The sequence below is a fragment of the Melanotaenia boesemani genome, chromosome 17 (genome assembly GCF_017639745.1).
Source record: "Melanotaenia boesemani isolate fMelBoe1 chromosome 17, fMelBoe1.pri, whole genome shotgun sequence".
Lineage (NCBI taxonomy): Eukaryota > Metazoa > Chordata > Actinopteri > Atheriniformes > Melanotaeniidae > Melanotaenia > Melanotaenia boesemani.
Window position 1 is genome coordinate 20,520,822 of NC_055698.1, and position 12,554 is coordinate 20,533,375.

The window sequence follows — 12,554 nt, forward strand, 5'->3', positions numbered from 1 at the left end:
TGGGTATAAGTTACTTATTTTCACTTATGAAATTCATAGTAAGGAGCAGGAACTGACTGACTGGCTCTGACCAAACAGAGAGGCAGTGGAGTACAAACTTAACTGCTTTTGTTTGTGTAAATGATATCTCAAATTTTCACCTTCACTTCAAACTACAACAGAATGTGATCCCTATGGCCTTGTCTTTATGAAATTTTAATGTCTTACTTAAATGCCACAGATATTTTAAAAAATGTGTACTGTCAAAAATGATCAGTTTTCAACATCCATTTCACAGATAGAATAGAATAGAATAGAATAGAATAGAATATTAAATGTAAATAAATAAAGATGCAAGTTTAAATAAAGATGCAAGTTACTATGCAATAATGTGTAAGCTAAAATGTCTATAGAATTACTGAGAGTGCAACAGGTGGTTGGATGGGGGAGAAGCTGTGTTTGAGTCTGCTGGTCTGAGTTTTCATGACTTTGACCCATTACGGTGGCTGGGAAGTGCAAAACAATGTTACATTGAGTGAAACACTTTTACATTTTCTTGATAGAAATTTACATCTACTGCAACACTTTTACATTCTCGCAATGCACATTTACAACATAGAAACCCTAATTACATTTACAAAACAAAAGTACAATGATGAAAAACTTTTACCAAGGACTAATGGACTTTACATTCCAGAAAATGCAACTGTACAAAGCGTAATAAACTTTTACAATCTTCTATGCAAACTAAGTGCATCCGTAAGTTAGGACACTCTCTTTGGTGCAGTTCTCCAGCAGAAGTGAGGGAAGTTTATTCCTCCTCACTGTTCTCAAAAACAGATGCTTCTGGGCTTTTTTCATAATGCGGGTGGTCCAACTCAGATCCTCTTAAATGTCCTACAGAACTTAAAGTCTGTGACACCCTCCATCTCCTCGTTGATGCTCAGGCCTGAGTGCTGTGTGGTCCTCGTATTCCTGAAATGGATGATGATTTCATTGGTCTTCCAGGTGTTAAGGTTGAGATAGCTGTCTTTGCACCAGGCTGCCATCATCTGGTATACACACTTTTACAAACAGGCCGTGCACGAATTGTGCATGAGGCGAAGGGGCGGGACATCCGACTAGATGGACGTGTAAGACAATCCCGGCCATGAGAGGGAGGGTTTGTAGCGCTGTGTGTGCAGCGTGTGGCTGCTGCTGCTGCTGCTGAGAGAAGCGGCAGGTGCACAATACTCCCAGCAAAAATCGGATGCGACTTTTAAGCGCTGTGTTAAAAGACCAATAAACACCGACCTCAGCTATTAGTTGGAAATGTAGTAACCTGCCCTGCCTTTTCATCACCTGTGTTGTTTCCCTCTAATGAAAGCAGAACTGGGAAACAAAAGAAGGAGTGATTTAAAAGTGCGCAGCGGGTGCGGGGGAAAAAGCAGACTAGATCTGGCTCAAGTAAAGATGCCTAATACATGGGTCTCTTCGCAATGGAATTAGAGTTGATGAAAACGTAATCTCGCAGAAGTCATCCCGTTGTTAAGGTAACTGAGAACTTGAAGACGCGCTTCTCTGGCCGCTGGGATGTTGTGAGAGACGCGTCGCGCGGGACAGAAGGAGAGGGGACGCAGAAGAAAGAGGGGAACCAGGGCTGGACAAGCAGCGGAGGGATTATGGCTCTCACAACGTTTTCTATCAGCCTCATCACGCTGGTGCTTACAAACTTGCACCTTTCCAGAGCCAGCAACCGGCATGCAGTGTATTGGAACAGCTCGAACCTGCTGTAAGTAGCTTTCTGCAAAACGCAGTCCGACATCATCAAATACTCTTTACTGATGCGCACCTGCACCGGTAACTTGTTTACAGGACATTGGTTATCATCTTTTATTTGAAGTGTCGAGAAATATAGGAAATTTATTGTCTAAGATATTTTTGAGTGTTATTATTTCTTGCTCTGCAGTGTTGCATCTCCCGTGGGAAACTGTGTGAGTGGTTCCAACATAAATATTTGATTTTTCTAACATTAAGTCCATCCCAGGCTCATAGTAATGACTCATTTTGTAAGTCGTTATTTCTTCCATTTATGCTCTTCCCAGGTTGTGAGTAGTTTGTTAGCCTTTTTGCCCCCATGTAGCAACTTCCATAAACCAGCATGTGGACACTCACTGCTTGCCACACACACAGACTTAGGTACTGGTCCCCCCCTCTCTCTCTTTCTCTCTTTTTCTCACACACACACACACAAACACACACACCTCAGAATCAGTTCTTGGACCCTTATTCCTCCAACAGCACTAAGGTTGCTTACCTCAGGTAAGCATCCTCAGGCTCTCTAATCTCTCTCCACATGTATAAGCTTGCTGTGGGGCAGAGATCGATGTGGATCCCACTGCCTTTGTCTTCTCATTAGCCAACAGTGAATCCATCTTTCTCACTTTCTTTTATCTCTCCTCACACAACCTCACTGTTTGGCTCCACACTCCTCCTCTATTTGTGCTCCTTCTTTGTCCATTTGTATTCACCTCAGATGCAGGTCTCCCCTATCGCCTCTCTCTATCTCATACTTGGTTATTTTCTTCCTGCTCTTATTTTTCTACTGTGTCTCACCAGCCAGTCTGTCCCCCTCAATTACCTTTTTTCTGCATCTCATCATTGCCATCCCCACGCATCTGCTCCTGGTCCCTCATTCATCTCTCAGCTGACAGCACAAACAGTCAATGATTGGAATTAGAAGCAGTATGAAAGTTGAAGGTTTTGCTAGAGAATTGCAGTAAAAGAAATGGTGATTAAACCTAATCGAAACAGTCAAAGGGCTTTTGCAGCGTTGTCACCTCTTAATTAATGCTAATATGTGAATGGCAGTGTCGCATTTAAAACTACTTCTGATTTATGACTGGAGCTAATCCCATCTGTGTGACATGAATAGAAATGAACTGAGATTAAGTTATATTTAAGTGCTGTAAAAATCACAGTTTTTCAGTGTTGTAATCAGTATTGGTCCTCTCTTTCAGTTTTAATGAAGTCTTGCAGCATGTAACAACAAAGCAGTGGTTGCACAGTGTAACCATTCATCATAACATTGGCTCATTTGGTGGCTTTCAATGGACATTTATGTGTTAAAATGACAAATATGTGCACAAATTAATGAACCCAGAGTACTCTGTGTGAGACAGATGTAGAACAGAAGGAAAGTAGAGAAAAACAAAGTGCAGGTGTGGGTTTACATGCCTGTGTGTGCAGAACCTCTCCTCATGAAAAGATACAAATCTCTAAAATAATGCAAATACTGACCCAGTTTGCAGGTAGCAGACAAATCCACAGAGGCTATGGCAAGAATACCGATGGCCATCAGGCTTTACAAGGCCTTAAGTTTGAAACCATTTTTCCACCACTCTGTCTACATGTACAGAAAACCAGCTCAAGGCCTCACTTGTTCTACAACACAGCCCCCCCACCCCCCCACCCCCACCCAGATCTTGTTATAGAGACAAAATCAGGAGGGAACAGTAAGAAATTAAGGCAGTGACACAAAGCCAGAAAGCAGAAGCCTTTAGGGCCAAACACTGGTTGAGGCCATAATGTTTTACCCCTGAGCGCAGCGTTCAGCACAGATGGTTACGGCACAGCTGCAAGAAATGGGATCACTTGGAAGCCAAGCTGTTTGTTCCAAAGCCATGAAAATGGCTTTATTGGGATATGTTCAGCTAGAAATGTCTTTCTCTGGTGTATTGAAAGCCAATAGTAGGTCGTCACACAATTGATACCTGGAAATACAGTGCTGTGTGATTCTTTGCAGCTTTTGAGGGGGGTGGGGGGGCACATCAGACTACTTATTATTGTAGGTTTTTCTCCTGCTTTGGATAATTTGAAACAAGATGTCTCGATTATAATAACCCAAAGAAAATAAATCAGAGTGCTTTGATCATGGCCCAAGTCTGTCACGGCTGCACTACCCCCCCATTAGAAAGTGTTGGTCTCAGCTTCCGCTCTCAGCAGTACACCCGGCCAACTCGTTACAGATGTCCCTGCTAATGGCTGACTGAAGCAGGAAAAAACACACACGCAGGCCATTAAATCATCTCGCATCTGAAGCCATCTGCCAATTAGAGGGGGCGATGCGTAACATCTTGAGAGCATGCAGGAGCAGCGGTGCACTGCGGTAGCCTCGCCTACTCGCATGTAGCGTCCCGTGCTCCTGCCACCTCTCACCATCAGGTGTTTGGCCTCCCTGGTTACACAGGGCACATCTCCGTAATTGGGCACCCGGTGTCAGCTTGATGAAAGCCGGGGAGCAGCTTTCATTCAATCTCCTACTCATTCCCTAAGTCACACCATGTCCCTATTAATGCTTGTAACTTAGTGGAACACCAGAGCACAAAGTCTTTGCATGGGTGTGGGAGGGAATTGAGTCTGAAATCGTGCCACACATCCCTTTGCTAAATTGCCATTCCCTTGCCTGCTCAGCAAGATGAAAGCTATCTTTCCCTGTTTGTGGCTGAACCTGAGTGATTTACAGCTCTGTGTGTTTCATCCAGCACATTATAGTCCTTATTTGGACCTGAAATGGTGTCTGTCAAGCTGCAAGCCCGCCTGATGAAAAAACATCCCAATTCCTGACACACCATATCCAGTGCGACAAAATAAATTATCACCTTGGCAAATGGCTCCCCCGAGAGTGTGAGGAATTTAGACTTTATGATCAATGTTCAGTTGAGGTGCTTTATAAACAAGCTTACAAACCACTAAGATGGTCAGTCTGAGAGTTTACACCAAGTTAAAGTTGGAGGTGGTGTCGCATGGGTAAAGACTCTTCTGCTTTACCTTGTAAGTTACTGAGGAAAGTTAAACTGCAGTAAAGGTAGTTATTAATGACAAATAAAGAGGAGAGAATGAGGTGATAGAAAAGGAGCATTCTGAGAATATATGAGGATAGAGAGGAATGTAAATTGTTTTTGTGAAGGAAGGTAAGAGATAATATGGTGGAATGGAAGGGTAACATGCTGGAAAGGTGGAAACCAGAACAGCCTTTGGAAGAAACAAAAGCAGGGGAAAGAGAGATTGAGTTTGCTAAAAGTCAGGAAAGGTGAAGGAAAGCGTGCGTTTTTACCGGATATGGAAGTTAAGTTATTTGGCTGAATGTGCTGAAGCGTCTGTTTTCTGAGGAGATGATACCCACAGGAGTTGATCCGTGCAAATGTGGACACTGGCCGGGTCATTCATGTGGACCAATGCTCAGAGACAATAGCTCTAGTCATTCACCTGCCCCAACGACCTGCACGCCACAGCGCAGACGGAGCATTCAAGAGACAAGGAGATTTCCTACCTGATTACATGCACTTTCACTCGCCTGCAGCTCCGTCTCTTGGCTGTCTCTGCAATTTTGCATACAAATGCATCTTATTCACTGGCATTCAATTTGTTGTTTTGCATTCATCGTGCCACACAAGCGCCTCAAGCAGCATTAGTGTAGTTTTCTCCACACTTGCCATTGTGAGAATAACACTGATTAAAAAATGAAAACTGGCCTTTTGAAGTGTTTTTGTATTAAACATGTCACTAAGTATTCCAGTTATGTGTCAGCATCTGAAACCTTTCTCTATTTATATATTTCATTCAGACACCTAAAAGATTAGTTTGATTTGGTTAATTAATGTTATTATCACCTGGGTTCATTAAACAATAGATTTGTAGTGGTTCCTTAAAGCTTATGACTGATGAAAAAAAAAATCTTGGACAATTTTAGCTTATGTAATCTACAATGACTGACATAAATGAATGGGGAAACACTAAGATGATTTTTAATGGTTTCTATAGACCTTAGAGTTTGTGTGTGGATCAATATGTTTATATGGTATGGGAAGGCAAATGGACCTGGGCTGAACAAAAACACTACCAGGTTGCTTTCTCGGCAGCAATCAATCTGGGTGTTTCAGGTGATCAATTTCCAAATGTATTTATAATTTGATTTGCAGTGTCAGTAAATTGCCATGAAGCATTTGAAGCTCAGGTCGGGAAAGTGCAGCTTTGGAGCATCATGCTTGAGAATTGATTGTTACGGGCTTGTCAGTCACTGCTCTGGGGTTCGCCCCCCTTGGAGGCCTTATGTGTGCGTGCACTAAACAAGGCTTTAGTGTAGTTGTAGCGGCAACTTCAGAGAAAACACATGAAGGCGGGCAGAGATGAAAGAGAAATATGTATTTTAAATAGGTCTGTGTCTAAAAAAGTGCAACATAAATAATAAAAAATCTGTGACACTTAAACAAGCTGTAGGTTTTCCCCCTAGAAGATAAACCTGAAACAATTTTATCAGAACATTGCAGCTCGCTTTACAGATTCAAGGGCCATGTGTGACATTATTTTATGCTTATTTTGTCAAATGTCTCACTGCTTATTTGCATGGCATGGAGACCTGAGTCAAGAAATCCTGCTATTCTAGATTTAATCATTTGTAGCACTATTCTCTTGACCTCAGCAGAAAAGATCACAGAGATGAACAAAACAGCAGATATGCTTTGATGTTCATTGGAACGCTGCTATATTGGGGAACATTACTTCTACTTGACAGCACAGTTAAATTCAAACTTGGGCTTGCTGATAAAACCCCAGGAAGGGGCATTTAATCCATCTGGAATATAAGAGTGGAGATACATGGATAGATCGACTGGTGACCGGAAGTGGCCAGTTTTGAGCCTGATCAAGCATGAACATGACTAGCTGGTGGTGCAACACCAAAAAAAGAAAGTTAAAGTAGGATACAGTGCAATTTAATGTCAGATGGATTTTCTGATTTTCTGAGCTTGAGTCTGTTGTTTTATGATTTGTTTGAGTTAGAATAAGTGACCATTTGGTTTTTTAAGTTCAGTTTTGGATCATTTTTAAGCAGTCAGTGTTTTCTAATTTTTATAATTGATAAACTATTTTATATAAATTCCCTGTATAATTTATTGTGTAAGCTGTGATTGATATTCTGTCATGATTAGGTCTTCCATCTTGGTGTTTCTGTGTCCTTATCCTCTTTGGTGCCTCTATAGATCCACTCCATGCCTGCATAAGTGTGAGTTATTGCTTGGTTTGGTGGGCCTTTATAAGCAGTTCATTGAGTCTGATGGAAAGGTGTCAGGACTCATCCAAGAGCTAACCCAGATGAGGGGGCTTCTATCGCTGAAGGAGCCTGAAGAAAAACATAGTTAGGCCATCAAAGGCCATTAGCATACCTGCGGTCCAGGGTTATAAAAACTGCAGTTAACTGCCAGTGGGAACCCACAGGAGATAGTCCAGATCCCAGACAGGTAGAACCAATTTCAGACTCAATGATTTGAATGCAAATGCTTTCTACAAAGAGGGCTTTCCAACTTCCGAATGGTGGCTCCTCGGTACATTACTCTGGAAGTCTGCACCACAGTGCTCGTTACCCACTGGGAAATTACATTGCTGCTATGATGAAAATGGCTGCCATGTAGGAAAAAGATCAAAGGTGTTGATAGGAGGACGGTCACTGGCTGGAGCTTGATTATTTGGGAAATGGGTGTTGTTACGCTACATGGCTCGGAAAACGATATGGCAGCCACAGCAGCTGGTCAAAATAAATGTTTTTTTCTTTTTTTTTTATTGAAGCAGAAGGCTTTCTCTGAGGTGTAGCAGTTGAGGGGGTATTTTACACAGACTAGCGCCCTCAGTTATCAGTGCCCCTTTATAAAAAAACCAGTGAGAGAGGACACAGGTTTGCGCTCTGTCATATCTTGTTCTCTGCTCATTCCCTTCAGGTGTTGAGCCGTGACAGGTTTTCCCACTAATGCTCTTGGGTTTTTAACAACAACAGTGTTACAAGAAGTGGAAACTGTCCTCACAGCTTAGTGGATGATACGGCTTCACTTTTCCTTTTATGTGAGGGCAATTTCAGATATGGGCAGCGTAATAATTAGATATTCTGTTACAATTGAGATTTTTCCTACTGAAGATGTAATTATATGAAGGTCTGAGACCCTTTGGCTGCCGTCATCACTGTAATGAGAACATTTGAAGAAAATTGAAATCTTTCTCAGGTGCTTAGTACATCCAGAATGGCAAAAAAGTAATATGACCCCTCAGCAACAGCAGGAGCAGCCACAACCAGTCACTTAATGTGTCTTGTTTTTCTTTGTTGTTTGAGGGAACATTTAAATCAGAACAATCTTCAATTAAAATTTTCAGATAGGAAAATCTTTGGAGTTTGAAAGTGTAAGTCAAGTGAAATGTTCAGAAAGCTACCTCTTGCCAAAAATCAAAGTTATATTGTTGTGAGGAAGCTAACGTCTGTTAAAAGTTAGCATCTGGAGTTAACCCTTTAATATTCTGCTCCACTGTTTGGAAGAGGGCATTTTTAGTGGCTGTACTGTATCTTCTTAAACATTAAACATGTCTTATAGGTGCTTTCTGGCACTTTTAAGAACAACATTGTAAATAAGAATGAGTTCGTAATGTTTTGCCTGGTAAAATAAAGGTTAAATTAAATAAAAACATTTGTGAAAGTCACCCCTAGTCATTTCTACCGCTCAGTTTAGGCATGTAATTCTAAATAAGTGTAAAGTATGCCATTATTGCCACAGTCCAATGAAAATGAGGTGTTTTAAAATGACCCTAATGCAGAACAAAGACAGAGGAGTTGAATACAAGTGGTGTCTAAGAGTTTTTTTGATCAAACATAAGAAATTATGGATGACATAGAAACTGAAAAACGCAGGAACATAAACACTAACACTGATCCGACAACAGGCTTCTGAAAACCAAGACTCTAAATACACATGGAGCTAATGACAAAATGAGCAGCAGGTGAGGAAATCAGCAAAAGAAATCAGGTGTGATAATCAGGGAGCAGAAAGTAAAGTGAACAGAACACAAGGGAATGATTACAAAATAAAACGGCAAGCCGAAACACAAGACTCACAGACAAGCTAAGCAACAGAAATAAAACTGTAGCAAACCCCCATAAGCCTTGACAATTATATTTTTAAACTGAGATATTTTCCCATAAAGGAACATCTCAGCCATTTGAAAAATGAAAAAAAAAAATAAATAAAAAAAATAAATAAAAAAATAAAAAAAATAACACATTTTCACCATGATTTTCAAAACGGGGTTGTGGGGTTGAAGCGGATCTCTGTCAAGGCATAAAACACAACACGTTGTTTATTTACTTATTTTTATTTCAATTAATCAGTTGTGCTTTATTATATAACTCTTTTATATAAAACCGTAAAGCACTTAGCATTTTATTAAGCACTTTTTTGGCTCAAGCTGCTTTATAAATGCTAATGGAAAAACTTGTAAGTATTTGAAAAAAGTATGAAAAACAACAAATCCCACCATCTTCCACCCAACTCGCCCCAACTCAAAGCTGAGGAAATGTTATCACATTTGGGAAATGAATAAATAAACATGTAGCAGTTCTAAAATGTACCTGCATGTGCACTCAGGCCAGTACCGTCTGAGCCCAGACTGTAAGGACTGTACAGACCTGGGGAGCGTTATAACATTATATAAAAATAAAATAAGGGTGGGTATTATTCAGTTATTATGGTCAGTCATTTAACTTATTTCTCTAATGAATAAAAATAGTGTGAGAAAGTCATCTCATCTTGCCTGATATCAGACGGAACTGGCAACTCATTACAATCTTGGTCTTTATTTCACTTTATTCCATTTACAGAGGGCATGGGCTTTTTTCTTTATTTTTCTCTAACCAATCACTGGAGACATATCCGCTAGAGTTTAACATAACTCTAAGTGGGCACTGATGCCAAACCATTCCAACATTTCTGCTTCCCTGAGTTTTTAGTGCTTGAGTGGAAGTGGAGTTCAGCATGTTCCTCCATTTGTCGATCAGTAACCGTGTCTTTAGAGTTAAAATATCTTTGTCGCAGTGAACAGCCCGGCAGCTCTCAATGACAGCTTGACATAAATTTTAGTCCTGCTAATGGTACATTTTGAACTGAACTTTTTTTTTAAACCATGAAAGCTCTTTTTTTATGTCACAATGCCAGCCAAATCAGTCATCTTGATGAGGTGGATGGATTCAAATGTCATGACCCACATAAAATCGCCTCTTTATCAGGATCTAATTTAGTCACTAAAAAAAAAAATCACAATACATAGATCTTAAAGCTTTACAACATTGTCCCTAATACCTCACTCTGCTTAAAATTATACATTTAATCTCTTCTGAGCATCTCTTCACCGAGAGACGAAATGTTGTGAAGAAATTCTAAAATCTTCAGATGATTTAACTAATCGGAAGTTTTCAAGATTTCAAAATGTTAATCCATTAATAAGAAGTCAACATGAAATTCCAGACAAAGTGTTCACTTTGCATATGTAATTAGGTCCATTTTACTTTAGCTGCAGGTAGCGTCCCAGATTCTGAAAGTTGGTCTCTCACAATTGGCTGTATGAAAGCATGCAAACTTGATCATATGATCAGGGTTTATGACTCAATTGACCCATAAAAATAAATCATGATCAGTTGAAGTAGGTGTGGCTTTTACAACAAATTATTTATTGTAACTTAAAACAGCGTTTACTCCAATGGCCTAAACAAAGTCCTAAAAAATTCCTTTTTTGTCCAAACATGTCCAGATTTTGAGAGACAAATGTCCATTCCTGTAATCTTTATAATATATTTAAAATCATTCCACATGACACAAATGTCCCCAATTAATTCCTGTCTAATTAGCGCTGTAGATTCTTAAATCAAATGGCATTTATAATATTTAACAATATGAACAAAACAAGTAAATAATGAATAAGTACAACACCTCAGTCTTTGCCTCAGTTTGTGAGAAGATTTATGAAAAAAATCAGGTCTACTCAGTAATAAAGGCAGTAGATCATGTTTATGGGGATACAAAGGTCCAGTATTCAAAGCAACAGGTGATCAAGTTTTTGCCAGAAAAAAAATAGCTATTTATGTATTTAGTGTTAATGCGAACAGATGTGTTTTTAATGTATGCATTCTGCTTTGATCTCAGTCAATACTGCTTGCAGCTATATTTTCAAATTATACTATAAGCAATTGGATGCAGTGAAGTTGCAGTGATGTTCTGCAGTGTCACGCTTGCATGCAAACAGTGCATTATATAATATAATACAAAGTCAGCAGATTAGAGTTTAACTCTGTGATATCACTCTATCCTCGACTCCAGATCTTCCACCTCATCATTTAATCAGGTCTTGTGTTGGTCTGCATCAAAAATCTATTTGAGCATTCATTTGCCGCCTTGATGTGTAAATTCATTTATGGTTAATACATGAGCTACGGCACATGCATAATCATGTCTTTCTACTCACACGCATGCATTTTTTCCACTTTAACTTCCTGGTGTTGTTGCTCATTGATTTACATGGACAATATGTGACTCATAAAGGCATTCTCCATCAGTGGAGGTGTGGGTGGAGGATCCTTTCCCCTCCTTTTGCCTGCCATCCTCCTGATTGGTGTGTAGTGTGGGTTATAGGAACAGCTCTAGACTGCAGTCTGTTACTTGCATGTGCTATAGTTGGAAGGGTAATTTGTAGGGGGATTATTGATGTTATTATAACATTTTGAATTCTTTACCATTAATTGATAGATTATTAAGGAAATGTTTGTTATATTCCACTGATTAAACTGTAAAAATTCTCTCCTGGCAGTTTTTGGCCACATCCAACAGGCATCTGATGGGTTTTCCTTCTAAAACTGTTATAGTCTTAAAGTAACATCTCTGTGTATAGTATATGTCAGAAAATGGCTTTGTTTTCTCATGGTAACGACCTGTGTAATGAAGCACTGGCCTGTGTCTAGACTAGTGTGTAAAACTGGGAAAAGCAAAGAGACGAGCTCAGCTCCTCACCATGCTGTGTGTGGGTGTTTGGAATATCAATGTCCTGCTGTGCTCTCACTCTGTGTTTGTCTGGCTGCTGTTAGGTGGCATTTAAGGTGTTTTCATGTCTTATTGTCTGTCTTGGTTACTGTGTGTGTGTATGTGTGTGTGTACGTACATGCTTGCTTGATTGATTGTCTTTGAAAGCAGAGTAATGATCCTGTCTGCATGCCTTAGCCCTTTCTGTCTCTTTTGGTCAGTCTCTCGCTCACGCCTGTGTTTCCTTTCTGGTGGTTGCATTTGCCTCGCAGAGCAGCAGCTCTCTCTGTCTTCCTGCCGTGTTTTTTGAAGTGTTTTCCCTCAGCCTTCTGTTCCTGCTCCGCTCTCACCTTGTGTGGAGTCAATGGGAAGTCCCAGAAGACGGCTTCGCTCAACCGCATTGCCGTGCGTGGGAGGAGAGTGGGCCCTACCGCCCATTTACCTCCCTTTAATTTATCACACTGTCAGTACTGAAAGTCTGAATCACATATGTTGTATCATCATTATTTAGAAATCATTTTGCTTGCAAATGCAGATGCTCATGGCTGTCTAGTATAGAAAAAAAGGCATTAGAAAAGCTGCAGTTTTCTTTTTTTCTGCAGCCCATTGCCATTCGTTTTTGTATGTATAAAGTGTGTCTTTCATTGTTGGATAAGGTCTGTACAGTATGAGATTGATGGTTATGATAAATAGATTTGCTTTTGCAGCACTTAA

The 12,554-nt window shown here is 40.1% G+C and overlaps 1 protein-coding gene across 1 annotated transcript in view; it reads left to right on the forward strand.

Annotated features, from left to right (window-relative positions):
* Positions 1-1,169: 1,169 nt before the first annotated feature.
* efna3a (ephrin-A3a) overlaps positions 1,170-12,554 on the forward strand; it is a 67,759-nt gene continuing 56,374 nt past the window's right edge. Inside the window, exon 1 of the mRNA XM_041967416.1 lies at positions 1,170-1,750. Within this exon, the coding sequence (XP_041823350.1) occupies positions 1,641-1,750 (110 nt within the window). The 5' untranslated portion in view covers positions 1,170-1,640. The remainder of the gene's footprint in view (positions 1,751-12,554) is intronic.